At 39.2% G+C, this 16,016-nt stretch overlaps 1 protein-coding gene across 1 annotated transcript in view; it reads left to right on the top strand.

Annotated features, from left to right (window-relative positions):
- The window catches only part of SLC35F1 (solute carrier family 35 member F1), a 228,532-nt gene that overhangs the window by 119,658 nt on the left and 92,858 nt on the right, over positions 1–16,016 (top strand). The window contains exon 2 of the mRNA XM_059469282.1: positions 12,090–12,265. Within this exon, the coding sequence (XP_059325265.1) occupies positions 12,090–12,265 (176 nt within the window). The remainder of the gene's footprint in view (positions 1–12,089; positions 12,266–16,016) is intronic.

Raw genomic sequence — 16,016 nt, 5'->3', positions numbered from 1 at the left:
ATTTTCAACTGTCAGATTGACCCCCTGCTCTCTGTGCTGCAAGCACAGATGTGAATCACGCTGGGAGGGGAAATAAAATAAACTTGCCAGCTGAAGGTTGTGACCACACTTGTATATGGCTGGGAGGCAAAAGATCCTCTGGTTCTCCTGGGTCAGGGTGTGTTTTGGCGTGCTGTGGTCTTGTGTATGGGAAGGAGATGGCACATCAGCTGCACACACTGAGGACACCCCCAGTGGCCTGGTTACAGCCTGCTCATTGCCTTTGCATGATTCTACAGTTCAGTGCTAGCAAGGCAAAATTGTGCCCACTCGGAAAATCTTTTACATTATTGAGTTTTCTTTTTTTTGCATATCTGAAATTTAGATGCTACTGTTGTGAAAAAATTGCAATAAAGCAACCTGGAAGGCAGGGAGGAATGTTCTGGCAAATGTCACTTGGTTTATTTCCTTCAAGAGGAGTTTTACAGCTTATGTTTCTTTCACAGTTTTCATTTTAATTTAAGTGATTCATCACTCTCCTTCTTTAGGTCATTAGTGACTTTGGTCATACATTAGCACTGCATCAGGTTCCTGTAAGCCAGGAATTTCTCTGTCTTGACTCTCAAAATCTGCAGCTGGCGACTTCCCAGACCACTTACAGTTTATTTATTTTTATTTATTTCAAACTCCTTGCAGTTCTGAATTCTAATAAAACAGGAAAAATTAGATCAACAGCTTTATGTTTTTTCAGCTGAGCCTGCCCCATCATTGTGTGTCAGGTCTGCAGTAAATTTAGTGTTGACAGAGGCAGTCGTGCAGTTTCACTGAATTGAAAGGAAGAGAGGAAGGGAGAGATTTATCTTGGAGCCTAAGGGTAGAGCAGTAAACCAGAACCACCACACTCGTTCCTAAAAGTGAAGAACTTAGTGTTGTTGGACTTTTCATTTAGCAAGGGTTGAATTTTAACCAGTTGTAATTTCCACTTATAATGTTTTTTTTACATTTTTGAATTGCAAGCAGAATGCAGAAGAATACAGCTGCGGAAGTTTGGACCTCTTGTTTAGTGTTGGCTGAGTAATGATTTTAGCACTACTGAGTACTGAACAAACAGCAAAAACAAGGGAAAGGAGAAGGAAGGAGAAGTACTACTCCACCTCTCTGTAAGGCTGGTTTTGCTGTGCCCCTTTTCATCAAGTGTTTCCTTTCCTGCAAGACCCTTCCGTATCTTAGAAGTAGGAAGGCAGAGAGGACCTGGGTTATTGCTGAATCAATTCTGGGCACCCAACTCAAAATGCCTTAGAGAGGGACCTTGCTTTCAGAAAGGACCAGTAGCAGACAGAGAAGAAAACTCAACACCTTTCAAGTCCTGCAAGTGGGGCACTCACAATTGATCCAGCTGGGCCAGGAAGGGTATTGTCTGCTGAAACCCATCATGACTGTAGCCCCGGGCTAGTTACTGACCCAAACCAGGAATTCACTTTCCAGCTGTGCCTCTGCAACGTCTCTAGAGCCAGAGCACAAACTTCTCGACCAGAAGGTGACACCCAGCTCAGTAAAGCAGCCAAACTCTTAAATTGTTTGCCTAAGTGGTTTCAGGGGTCTTGTTCTGAGGACTTAGACTCACATATTCTGCATCCTGTGGTCTGTCAACCACCAGATTAGTGGTAGATCTATTGAGGGTGTTTCCTCTGTCTCCATAATGAAGTTGTGCCACCCTGAAACTCAGTATGCAAGTTTCACGTTCAAGAATAGGATAGAGAAAGACACTCACACAAAGGGGGAAAATTCTGGCCTCTGTGCATGAAAGAACTGTTGGGAAAAAAAAAAAACAACACATAAAACTTTCATGTCCTTATGTTTGTCATAATATCCATGAACAAGCAACTTTGAGCATTACTCCTGCTTGAGGGGCTGCAGAATGAGGTAGCAGCAATACAACCCACACATGGGAAAAAGCAAAAGAAGGTCAGAGCCTTAAAGAGCTGAAGTTAGGATGAGCCACAGGCACATGAGCATCTCTCCTTTGAAGCAGGTGGAGATTTGGAAAAGTGTGCAATGGCTTAGTGCTGTCCTTGATGGAATGCTAATGTGGGTATCCTTTGTCTTTCTGTACCAGGGGTGCAATCAGGAGGCCAATATTCAGGGCCCAATTTAAGGATATTTTTCTTAAGGTTTCTTTTACATGCTTCAAGCATATATTTTATGGAGTAGAAACTCACTGTAAAAACAATGCAAACTTATGGGAATTGCATATGCCTACTTGGGGAGAAAATGTCATCCACAGAAGCAGGGTTTTTTAATTCTGCAACAATTTTCAAGAGTTACAGAGAAAAAAAAAAGTAACTGTTTTGTTCTGAAGTTTTAAATGTAGTTAGTTTTATCCAAGAAAAATATTCTGCATAATCCAGCCAGATAAATTTGATTTTTAAATTAAATATTTATAATAGATATTAAGTGCTCTCTAGAATGAAAAATCAACGTTATTTATTTTGCAAATGCACTGATATTAAAGAAAGGAAAAAAAATTATACCTCTTGTAATAATTGAATTAGTAGCTTTAGTTCTTCAAAAGCCAGCCATGATATTCATAGAGGCATTTTTGCATTTCCAATATTAACACCTTTTTTTTTGACCTCCAGTTTTACACGTAAGCTATAATTTTTGCAGTTGCCTAATTGTAGATGATCAGTCAGTACACACATTTGCATATGCTTGGAGTTATGAATTTCATGGGGACAGAAATTCATAAATAAATTTTGCCACTTTTGGGAGCACCAGGAAGAATCTGAAATCATCCATCATCCTGACTCACATACATACTATTTTCTAGGAACTCCAAGCCCATACTTCTGTGTTTCTGACAACACTGAATTAAGTCACAGTAGCATCTATCACTTGAGGAATCTTGAGTCATATGAACTTGTTTTCCATCAGACCGTTCAATCAAGATTGGCTTATCAGTGGCAGGAGTATAGCAGGAGCTGTAATGCTTTTCATCTCCTCCTTTATCAACTGTCTCTCAATAGCTGTAAGAGTCCATAAACCCCCATCACTTTAAACTGTATTAGCACTGTACAGTAATGGCAAGAGAGCAGTAAGAAGTGATGTTGTACTACTTTGGGCACTGGTGAGCTATTTTTCTTGATGCTGGGAATCATCCAGGTCTATTACTATAGGCTTTCAGCTCCTCTGAGAAAACTGGGACCTGATGATGATCTTAACTGAACTGAAACTTTATAACTCGTTCTCATATTATCTAAAGATATTCGTCACTGTATTTATAATGTCCTGAGCCTTAGGCGTAAAAACCACTGCAAGTGAGATGAGCTAATGCAATTTGACAGTGAATTTCTTTTCTACAAGAGACAGAGAGCCATCAGTCCTTCCACGTCCTCATTACTTTCAACATCTAAAAGCTCAGACTGCTGCGTTTGGGAGGGAGTAATAGATAGATATTTATCTATCTCAAAACCACATCTGTTTGTATGCTTTATTCTGGAATGATAAAAATAACTGATCAGCAGCCTCAATGACTGCCTCAATTTCATTGGCAAAAATGTGGTATTTTCAGTGGTTGTCACATGGATTTCTAGCTTGAGAAATTACAGCTCACTCTTAATACATAATTGAGTCTCTAACTCTATTTCTAAGACTGGAAATATCACTTTTGAATTAACTTTTGGATAATGATGGAAGAAGTTAGTATTTCAAAAGTACCATATTCAGCAGCTGGTGTTTGTAACAAGTTTTTAAGCTCTTGTATAGAAAGTTAATTCTGTCACTTATTATTCCGATCTAGATCAAATATTTACATATTTATTTATTTCTATATCTTAATTTCTCTAGTCCTACTTGGCTAGACAGTGAACTTCATAAAAATTTATGGACTGCAGCTAGCTTCAGTCAATTTATTTGACTAAAATAACCTGAAATACAATTCTTTTATCTCATGGCCATCTATAACTATACTTTTGATTTCATCACAACGATTGAAATATTTCCAGTCTATCTAGCATAGGCTGAGAAGTTGCCAAGAACTGTATGTGGAGAGACCATCATTCTTAAAGAGAAAAAGCCTCTAGGGCTCCAAATCTGGTGATTTTTACCTGAAAAGGAACCAGGAAATTACTGATTGGAAGGCAGATGGCTGTTTCAAAACCTAGGCATGTTTTTAGGAAAAGCATGTTTTATTTTCTTTGTTAGCTCACTGGTAGGGTGAAGATGACTATAAGCAAATTGCACCAACACACATACACACTCCCACCCCATGCCTCCAATTTGCTTGTAAGGATTTAGCACTGGACTCCATCAAGATAATACCATGGAAGTTTTGTCACTATACTTTCCTTTGCTATCTTTAAACATATATCTTATTCAACAATAATGATTAAAAAAGGAGTGCCTTCTTTGCACTTAGAATCAGTGCAGCAGATATCTCAACAGTACATAGTTAACTATTATGTGCAGGGATATGTTTTATCTGTGAAAGAATAGTCTTTAAAAAATATTCCAGTAAATTCCAGTTGCTAAAGTGTTGTAAAACCAATAATTATGACCATGTTTGTGTGTGAACTTGGGGTTATAAGCGTATGGTAAATTAAACCCATTTTCAAGAATTGCTGTAAATGGCAATATACAAGAATTGGGAATTTCATTAGGTAAAAGCTCATCTTGCGAAACTGCTTCAGAAACTCCCAAGGCTTGCTAAATGTGATTCTGCTTTGTTTTCATCCAGTGTCAACATTCTGGGCTGGTCCCTCAAGCTATCACAGAAAAGCAGCAGAGCCTGAGTCTGTCACAGCTTTGAGGCAGATGTACCTACACCTTGATTTTAAGTGATATCCCCAAAAGGCTCTTAAAATCAAGCCCAGTTGTATTTGAATACAAATTAGAACCTTAATGGCTTGAATAGAAAAATCTCAAAGCAACTAAGAAAGCCAGTAAGCAAGGGATAAGAAACTTGGGCAGCCTCCCCAGGGTGTCCTTCCAGCCAAGGCAGTGGCTGCTGGGGCTTCTTCAGCTCTTGGAGAGTGCTGTCTGTCTGTCCAGGTCTGGCTGTCCCTCCGCTGCCCCTCAGGGCTGTCCCTTGGTTGTTGCAATGAGGTGCTGAGCCTGCTGGAGAAAGAAGCTGTGGAGCTTGATCCAGAGCTGCAGGGCAAGTGACAAGTTGCTGGGGAAGTGGCAAGAGAGGATGATGAGAACAAAGAGGTGCAGAGCTCCCCTCCTACCCCCAGCTTATGGCACAGAGAATTTCTTTTGGGCCTCAGTGGAAGCTTGAGGTAGTCTGCAACTCACTGTGTGGAAAACCCACCCTTTGTGCTGAGATACAAAGCCTGTACATCACAATAAAGATTTCCCAATAATGACTCAGGAATTAAGTGATGGATAGGCTTGGTGTTGCATGGGTTTCTCTCTCTGATTTGTCAGTTAATTTTAGTGTTGTTTGTATTTTAATGCAGTGTGGCTTTAGTTGGGCTCCAGACTTTGGTGTTTCACTGTTCAGCAATGGCTTAATACCTATATTCTGAAAATATTTTACATCAGTTTGTTCTTCCTTGCCAGAAATATTAAAAGTGTCTTTTATTTAGACCCACAGACCCACTGTATTTTCTTGAGATTTCATCTAGAATGATTGCAGAGGATGTAGACTGTGGGAGTAGGTGACCAATAGAATACCATGGCACATCAGCCCATGATGTTATTGTCAGTATATGTGTTGGGTGATGTGGTTGCTATTAGTGCTGTGAACATTTAGCTATAGAGTATTGGGACTGCTTCTGTAAATTGCTCTAAAGCAGTGTGCAGCAGCTTTGATGCATTAACTGAAGATACTTGCTGCAATCCTTACTTTATTGAGACAGGCAGAGAGGAGGGAAGGGTTGTACAGGGAAGGGCTGTATGTGCCAACTTGTAGAATTTCTCCCCTGTGTAACAGGCATGTCAGAATAAGGGGAAAATAAGAAAAGACAAGTTTCCATGCAAAATTAGTGTAGAATCTTGTTCTCTAGATGCAATCAATTTCAGAGCAATGCAGGACTAATAGGAGACTTCATATGCTTCAAAGCTATTAGAAAATCTGCAGCTTTAGCTGTCAGAGAGAGCTCAGTTGATTGTCCAGAACAAATCTTGTTAATTTATTCTTTCACAAGCTGCCTGTGTCAGTGTTAAGTGTGAACCACAAAATATGGAAGTAATGTCCGTGTCCTCATTAAGCAGCGATTCAAGTGGGGGGTGGTGTGGGAACTTGGGAACTCAGCTGCAGTGGAAATAGTGACATTCCATGCTGCTGATGGCAGTTAGTATTTGTGATTTTGGCATGTCCTGTTCCTGGGTTTTCTATAGTAATATGCATCAACATTTCTACCAGATAAGTAGAATTTTAAAACAAGATTCTATATCCACCTGTAAACATTTAAATAAACTTGACTGGATTCCTACAGGATACAGGGGCATAACTTCAGCTTACTTTGAATCAGTGTGAAGTTTTTAAGACCTTGTTTTATTTCTCCTCACACTTTTATAGAAACACAGTAAAATGCACTCAAGTGAAGAAGCTTGGCAGCATCACAGTGCTGTGACAGACATCATCAGCTTCACTATGGCATAGCAGTCATCAGTCTCTGAATGAAGTGTATCTGCTTTTTCATTTTTTTAAATACACTCTTGGAACATTTGGAGTGGTAAACTTTGTGTTGCGGTCATTACCGCCCTGGAGGAAGCACGATCCTGCCTGCAGGCCCTTTCCAGCATGCTGTAAAGCAGCCTTTACAGATGTGTTCCTCTAGTGAAATTTTGGCTCAGGAAACAGACTGCCAATCTCTTGTCTGCTGGAGCCTGTGGCGTGCTGGAGGATTAACACACCTCATGCTAGAGATTAAAAGTAGTGGTAGCCTCTGTTCTTTACCATCTGAGATACTCTTAAACTGATGCAGTGGGGACTTACTAGTGGAAAGATACCAAATAAAGTGCAAGAAAGAGGAGGGAAAGCAGCTAAATTAAACTGACATGGAGAGTCAGTTTTAAAACAGGATTTAGTGTCAATTAAATAGGCCTGAATGTTTAAATCACTTGGCCACCCTCTGCATGTCATTGATTCTCCAGCATACAGCAGCTGTGATTGTGTGGCTCCTTCTCAATGTTGCACTGCCTTGATTTTGTGTTGTGGAGAGTTTTGTGTTTCTGTGTTCTGGGGAGGATATGGGAATGAACTAGTATTCAGAGCTAAATATTTTAATAAAATATTTAATAATATATATAAATATTTAAATTCAGAACTTAATATTTTAACTTCATGTAGAATAATTACAGAATAACCTGCAGATAGCTGTTTAGTACACTTTATTGCACCAGTGTGCATGTGCAAGGAACCAAGCACTAGCTCCAGAGTTCTTTGATATGAGAATGTCTGCCTTCAGAAGTTTGGCTTTGTCATGGCTGATAAAGGAGACACTCAAGTGACAGAAATTTCCATAAGCCTGGAGGAACAAGTGAAAAGGATGCACAGCAGCTACCAGCCCAGACATTAAACAGAATTAAATGGCTTCCAACATCAAGATGAGGCTTTGTCTTCTGGCTCCACTTCCAAAGAGACAATAAAGAAGTATTTTTAAAATTCTGTTAGCATGCTGTGAAAAACGTACTTAACAATATGACACCTGGAGATTTAGGAGTAATTCTGACCTACTTCTCACTTAAAAATACCAGTCTGATCCTAGGTTAATGGTTGGACTAAATGACCTTTTCCAGCCTAAATGATTCAATGATTCTACACATTTATGAGATCAAAGCTTAACTACAAGCTGAAGATCTTTCCCTGTTTTAACTTGGTTTGAAAAAGTACTGTTGGTGTTGCTGAGGGAAAAACGGGATTTTTGAAGGATTGCTTTGTTTTGATTTAAATAGAATACAAGTAGAGAAATAGAATAGCACTCAGCTAAAGAGAAATTGGATCCTGAAACCCTCACTTTTATAAAGCTTTTTGTGCTGAGACTCTCTTTCTGGTGTACTGTTTGAAGGCCATCAAACTACACAGCCTTTCTTCAAGATATGAATGAATGTTGCATCCTCAGTGAATGAATGTGCTGCTGAAGCCAGCACGATAGACCAAAAAGCTTAGGGAAGAAATCATCCTTTGTGCCATCTCCTGAGTGGTGGAGCACATGAAAAGCAACACAGAAAGTGTTGCAGATAGAAGCCATGTTGCATATTTCAACAGTATTATGATTTTTGGGAAGATACTTATGAGTGCCAGAGATGACAGCACTGAGTTAGTGTCTTTTTCTTTGTCTAAAGGAAATAGTTGGTTTTCCACAGCCATTGAACTCTTCAGTATTTGCTTGCTGCTTATTCTTAAAAAGAATGGCTATGTTATTATTCTTATCTAGGTATTAAAGGCTCAGGAGTTAAGACTCTTGTATTATTAGATCACCGTTTACAGGGGAAAAAAAATTGAATACAGTCAATGTTACCAGCATTTTTTGTAAAATTCAGATATCTTATACTGGTTATTAGGTTTATTAAAAAATTGTATTTTTCTGTATTGCTGCTGACATTGTCACCAATTTAAACAATTTAAGATTTGTTTCCACTTTTCTGTTTGGACAGAGATGAGTTGTTCTCTTACATTCAGCCAAGGCAAAAATTAGCATTTTATTGACCTTGTGATTTGCTTTCTCTTACTTACTTTTAAGTTCATTACTGTTTTCCATGATAATGGTTAGTGTGTCAGAGCCTACAGTGGTGAGAGAAGGGGAGGACACAGAATCTTCTGTGCCACTGCTTGTCATTCATGTCTGTAATGGGCATGTTACTAGGTGTGGCAGGAGAGTTTAATGTGGGCATGAAGAGGTAATTTTTGTTAAACAGATCACCTTTGCTTCAAGTCTGAGCATTTAATGGGCACTTGAATTAGATCTGCTTAAACATCTAACATGCTACTCTTTGCACTCATGAAATAAGAGTAAAAGATTTGTATCTTTCGGTGCCGTCCATCAACTGTGAAATGTTTAACTAAGTCCTGACTGGAAGAGAAACAAAACAGCTTGATTTCAGAATGAGTTTTCTTAGATAATTAGAAATACCAAATGTGTGAAAAAATCAGAGACCAGCCTGTAAGTATGTAGTCAGTGTTTTGAAAGACAGCAATTAATGGTACTGCTTGCACTTGGACTCCCACAAAGTAGTTTTCTACATTTTTTGCATTCAGTTTATCTCTAAAAGACAATTTTTACTCAAAAGTGCTTTCAAATTAGAAATTACTTACAGACTTGGAGGTGTTTAGGTTCACAGCCTTGATTTTTTGTCCATGAACTGAACTCCAATTACCCTTTGTGTTCATTGATGACTTCAATTATGCAATAGCAAGTGGATTTTTGGACAGATTTTGAAATTGACAGAAGACATAGAGAGGTGTTCTCAATGACTTTTCAGGAATAAGACCATAAAATTTGAATTACCTTCTTGTTTATAAGTTTATGAAATGTAAAATCCAGAGGCTGAGGGCAGGCTGTATGTATGCTGTAGACCTTGACTCTTTAGGAAAACTGTCACTTGTAGATGTGGTTGAATGACTTGGCAAAGAACCAACTATGAAAAAATGTGGTTGTTTTATAAATAGCCAAATAGCAATGAGAGAATCAAAACATACACCAGAGAGGGCTACAGCTGTCCAACACAGCTTTGAAATTTACCTGGTGTTTTTCAGGTTTTTTTAGTTGGATTTTTAATGATAATGTCAGTTCAGACTGGTCAGGCCTGGTGACGCACCTGAATATAAAGAGCTGAGCTAGAAAATATGCCTTTTGTAAGACCTTATCAAACTTGCTACCAGGCAGAAAAAATGTAATGGTTACTGTGGTTCCCAACAGCTCACAGCCCTAGGGAGCAAGAAATATGTTATTGTAAGAATCCTTTCCTGAGAGAGGGTGTGTTTAGCTTTATGTAAATCTAAGCAGGATCCAAGATGCTTCTCTTCAGAGCAGGTGCAGTCCCCCAGTGAATGTAATACAACTTTCACTCACAGGCGCAGCCAAAATACAGGGACACACCTGCATTTCATGTAAAGCCAGGAGCCGCTTTGCAAACACCTAATTTACTAAGGAAATGGAACTATAGAAATGGCAGTAGGCAAGAGGACAACCCTGCATGAAGCTTAATTACAGAATGATGTAGGAAACAATATCCAGCTAAATGAAGAACTGTAAATACGGTGCAAGATTAATATGTGGATTTAAATTGCAGTCAATGCTCAAATTTCCTATTCCCTGTCAACAGCAGAGCAGATAACAGCAGGAGCTGAGGATCAATAGTCTAAGCAGCATCTGCATCATAGTCTTGGATGTCACCTCTGTCGAGTGTGTTTGTTTCCCTTGGTTGTGTTTCACAGTAGAGTGAGTAATGTGAAGGCAGAGGTAGCAGTAGTAGAGTCTTACTTGCTGCTTATGCAGCAGTCTCCCATCCAAACACAGGGTTTAGCCCAATAAAGTTTGTTCTTTACTCTGTGTGTCAGGCTGTTTGTCAGCGAGGTATGTTAGCTGAATATGAGTACCTAGCCTCCCGTGCTTTCCAGTGTCTCTTTGATTAAATCACGCCATGACTGACACCATGACACATTAGTGGGAGGATTGTTTATGAGAAAAAGGGAAACGAGCTTGACACTTGAGTTTACCAAGTTGTGGGAGCACAGATGCTCATCAAACACGCAGAGCCGAGGTCAGGGAAATCTGTCAGGGAAAGCAAAGCAGCCTTGAAGCAATATTTTTTTAACTGTCTGGCAGAGAACACACATGAAATAGTGTTATAGCTGAGCAGGGTGCTGCCCTCCTTCCTCTACTCCCTTTGGATTGCCTAGTTCCCTTTCCTCATTCCAGGTTCCAATGAGACATTGCAGAACATGCTCTTCTCCTTCACGTCTTCCCCGGGGAGTTCAGCCCCTCTTTTCTGGGGGCTGGTGACAGCAGCAGTAGCACTGGGCAGGGCTCAGACCAGATGTCCCCTTTGGATCCCCTTTTGCTCTCCCTGGCATTGTTTTTGCTTGCTTCTCTACCAGACCAACACTTTTTGCATTTTGTTTTTCTGCATGGGAGGGTGTAGCTGTCGAGCAGGCCTGGTCAGCATGAGAGTGGTGACACATGGGGGATCTGGGAAAACTCTTAAGGGTAATTTAAAAAATACAGATATTTCTGTGTTGTGGGCATGGGAGATCCTGTGCCAGAATTTGGAAAAGGAAGATTGTTTAGACTCAGTTGGGCTGTGTGGTTTGATAATAAAGTCTACAAGAAGAGTAAAAGAGATGGAGGTATTTGGAGGAAAAAAATCTTTCAGATGTAGCAATTTCTGCAGTAAAGAGAATATTATAGGAAGACAGAGAACATGCACAAATGAAGAGACTATTTGAAGCCTGTGGGGAAGGAGAATGGGATTGTAATAGGAGAATGCAGAAGATACTGGAGACGAAAAATAAGAAAAACAGATTAAAGCAAAAAGCCTAACCAGAAAGTATATTTCTAGCAACCAGAAGGAGACAGGAAGGGGAAAATTGCAATCTCGTGTTCCCATCAAGCAGAAGAGAAAGTAAGCACTTGGAAAGGTGAAACAAAATGTAAATATATTTATCCAGAGTAGATGGAATAGTAGTTTATATGATAAAATGTATATTCATCTTGATGATGAAACATGATCCTTTATCTTCTTTTTCTCTTTGGCTGCTAAGTCCTCAAAGCTGTGTTTCCCACTGTGTCTGAATGATAACTCTGGGTCTTTCTTTTAAGGAGGATGCTCAAAGGAAGCAGTTCTGTGTTTTGGTTGATTTAAACTATCATTTATCCTTTGTGAAATGTGAAATGCAAAATTAAATGGTAGGGACGTGCCATCTGCTGTTGCTTAACATGTGAATAAGAACTACTATGTTGGCGCAGTGTTTATGCTCATGATAAGAGCAGGAATAATGGAAATGTTATGTTGGCTATACCCAGCAGGTCCCCTCGTTGACTGAAGCATCATGTTTCTTCCATGTCCCAGAAATGCTGAACGTGATTCCTGGAGGAGGATGAGCATTTCCTCCTTAGTGAGGAGGCTGAGTGTTTTATGTCTGTTATTCTCATTCCTTTCAGGGATCTCTTGCTGTCTGTGGCACTTGGCCAGGTACTCTCCCTCCTTATCTGTGGCATTGGTCTCACAAGCAAGTATCTGTCAGAAGACTTCCATGCCAACACACCTGTTTTCCAGAGCTTCCTCAATTATATCCTTCTGTTCTTGGTCTACACGACAACACTAGCCGTCAGACAAGGTGAGTGGCTCTCTGAAACTGTTTTATAGAAAGCAGTGGGGATAAAGGCTTCTGCAGAACAGCAACAAGCAATATGATTTAGTCACATATACCACTAACATTTGCTCTATATTTACATTACCTAGAAATACGTATTGGATGAACTGAAAAAAACACCAACAAATCTTCATTAGCAAAGAATGAAGCATTAGATCTCAAGGACTGGGGTGCTACCTAGAAGCTAAAGTAAACATCAGTACTTTTGAATTCTGGTTGTTCTTGCCTTGCTGGGAAATACTTTAAGAATGCTTTGGATCTTACATAGACTGAGGAGAGCTCAGATGCAAGCAAAGAAGAGCTTGCTAGTTCCAGGTGCTGACCATGGCAATTCAGTAGTTCACTTACTAGACAGAAAGAAATAGCAGCCAACTTTTAACTGCTGGGAAGTAGGAGATGAAGGGAGAGATTTTGGGGTGCTCTCTCTCTGAGGGGAGGTTTGGGCAGAGCAGCTCCATGGCCCTGTCACTGCTTTGCCATAGGGCCTGTGTAACCAATCTGACCTCCAAAATGAGAAATGCATTACATTAGGCAGTGTGCTTTGGTACTGTTTATCTAATGATGCTCTCTTTGACAGTCTATATTTTTTATGGAGGGTTGTGCCTTTCCTGCACATCTCTTCCCTTCCTTGAGATTTCCTTTCTAGATGAGGTGTGGGAAGTGAATCCATTTAAGTACATTTCTCAGCCACTCTTCTTTTTGTAACAATTTTATTTATTCACCTTCACAGAACACGTATATTAGAAGCTAAATAAAAGAGAAAAAATATCATGTGTTCTCTTGACATAAGGAGGGTAGGGCTCTGTGGAGGATAACAACTACAAAATGTATTAGGCCGTGGTACATTTATCAGCATATTGAAAAGCTCATGTTTTCTTACAGGAACAATGATTTTTGGATTGGTCTTTGATCTTTTAAGGGAACAACCCTGAAGCTTAAGTTCTTCACTGATTGTACAGTCTTGTGATACAATGCTAAAAGTGTTCCAAAGCAAGGACTTAATTTCTATGCAAAAATGAACAGTCAAAAAATACTTCTGTACTCCAGCACAAAGCACTTAAGCATATTACAAGATAAGTTTTATAAACATTGGTCCCCACTGGCATTTTGCAGAGATGCTAAAAGCCAATGTGCAAAGGAAATGTTGACCCTTATATAAGGAGAGATTGCTCAGGCACTGTTTCACTGTCTTGGTATTTCAGTTTGTGTAGGGGGAAACATCACCACATACTTTGCTCTGCCAAAGGTTTAAAATGTGTTATTAGTAGCAGCTTTCTGGAGAACTGTGTTTAAAAATAATTATTCTGAGTGTAGGATTGCCTAGATGTTCACAAGTTCTGTCCCACAAATGTCCTCCTCTGGACTGATTTAGATACTGTGAAAGGCAAGTCCCTATATGGACTCTTAAATAGATTTTACTTTTTTGAAAATGCTTGTGAGAGGGTATACCCATATAGATACTGCATTCTGCTGTGCATTACAGAGGCTAATTTGGAATAAGGTTTGATGTCTGGTGTATATTGACATCTAAAAATGCTATCAAGCACTCTGCTTTACTCATACATAAATATGTATTAAAAATGTACTTTATAAATATTTTTCTTACTCTGTTTAAAAATATAGTTGTGGACTAGAGGGAGTTTGTCAGAAGTATCTGTTGTGCCAATATGATAGGTTTGAGAACTAAGTGGTAAAGGGTTAGGAATATGTGGAAAATGTTTTCTGGACAAGGTGGAGGGCTGGGGAAGGTGTTTGAAAACGGCTGTGGTTGATTACAGACCACACAAACAACTAGGGCACATGTAAAGGATACCAATGGAATTGTCTGGAAAAGGAGCTGTAAAAAAAAAAGCCCCAAAAAGATGGTTTCATCCAAAAAAACCCAAAATAAAATTGGCTACAGAAGCTATGAAAGCAGTGATCCAGGCATTCATCATAACATTCCTGCTGGATGGTACAGCACTACACAGCCTATTTATTTACTCGGCATTTAATGTTGCCAGCTCACTGAGCCTGACGTTGTCTTTTTGCTTGTGTATTTATTCAAATCCATTATCGGTGTTTGTTCCATTAAGGCAGTTTCTCTAGCAGCTCTAATCATGTGGCTTCATTAATAGATGGAAATCACATAATAATATTAATGATGATTCTGTTCTGAGTGCTGACATCATCAAAAAACTTTTTTTTTCAAGTATGGTTCTTCTCTATAAAAGAATGAAAAATTTTTAAATCATTCTCTTTCTCCTTCAGAAATCAAACCATCATAAATTGATTTGTAGTAAAAAATAATTGCATCCCTTTGTCTTTTTCTTTCCTTGTTTTGTTAATTCCTGGGATTTTTACAGAAATGTAGTGTTTAAGGAGGTGTCACTTGGGGTAGCCAAAAAAACCCTGAATTCACTCTAGGACTGAAAGCTATAATTTCCTCAAGACATAGAGTTCCTCTTTCTTTAGAGGCTTGTTCCAAAATTTGATTTACTCTGGATGCCCTTGGATTTAGCTGTCCCTCGCTGTTCTTATATGCTCCCTGAGTGATAATGAAAAGGCAGAATTTGCACTGGTCTCTGAAAATCATCATTAGCAGATGATTAAAGCTCCTGAGCTTTTCTGACTAAAACCTTCTGCAGTGAATGCTCAGCTTCCAGCAGCTAAAGTTAGCCCAGCATCAGCAGTGTCCGCTACATTTTTATATTGAATTGAGATTGTTTTCCAAAATAATTTTACCGCAGCGCTCACTCTAATGGATACGTAGATTAGTATTGTCAGCTTGCAATGAATCAACAACATGTCATCAGGTAGTGGAGAGGCACAGTTCTGCAGGTGTCAGAATCTCTGAATTTTTAAAACTTCATTTTCATGTTAAAAAAATGCAAAAAAACCCCAACAAAACAAAACCTAAACACCAAATCTAAATCCCTCAAAAAGAGGAGTTTCAAGGAGTAAAAGTAGACTCAATAGTTTTAAGCAGTGAAGTCCATGTAAGTAAGGCTTTTCATCATCATTGCAACTTTGCTCTCATGACCGAAAATAAAAACTGGCAAAAACATTGAAGGAGAGCTGTTCTTGTGAGATTCTCATATGGACCTTAAAACATGGATACCACTCAGGAACAGGTCATGAAAAAGTGGAAGAATTTGTCTAAACTTGGATTTTTTGATGAAAATAAATCTGCCAAACATTTTACAGGTAATGAGGTCATTCTCAGTTCCTTCTCTTGAGGTAGCTTCCTCTCACGCCTGTTGTTTTCACAGCCAGAACTTGTGTTTGTCCATGGTAACACCTCTGAGAAGGTTTTAACACATATTATCTCACCTCAGTCTCCTCGTTAGCAGAGGGAAATGCTTGACAAAAGCATGTAGGGATACTTCCCTGTATCCTCTGGGTCCTATGTCATTATTAGTGGAGGAAAAGAAAAACCTTGGCTATCAGTGAGAAAAGCCTCAAATGGGTGAAATGGAGCTGTGAGGGATAGAGCTGGTGGAGATTAGTTTTAGCACCTTAAAAAGCAGGAAGTGGGAAATTGTCCATAGTGGACCAGAAGGTGTTAATTGCTAACAGCCAACATGGGAGCAAGCCTCAGCAGCTTGCCACCAGAAATAAATTACTTCTAAAAGCCACGTCACATATGCTACAAATGAAAACAACACATCTACTAGACATCATTAAAAACAGAAAAAGACCCCGAAACTGCTATTTTTTTGTTATTCTGGAAAAC

The sequence above is a fragment of the Ammospiza nelsoni genome, chromosome 3 (genome assembly GCF_027579445.1).
Source record: "Ammospiza nelsoni isolate bAmmNel1 chromosome 3, bAmmNel1.pri, whole genome shotgun sequence".
NCBI classification, from domain to species: Eukaryota; Metazoa; Chordata; class Aves; order Passeriformes; family Passerellidae; genus Ammospiza; species Ammospiza nelsoni.
The sequence above is the reverse complement of the archived record's forward strand: the minus strand, read 5'-3'. Positions and strand labels throughout refer to the sequence as shown.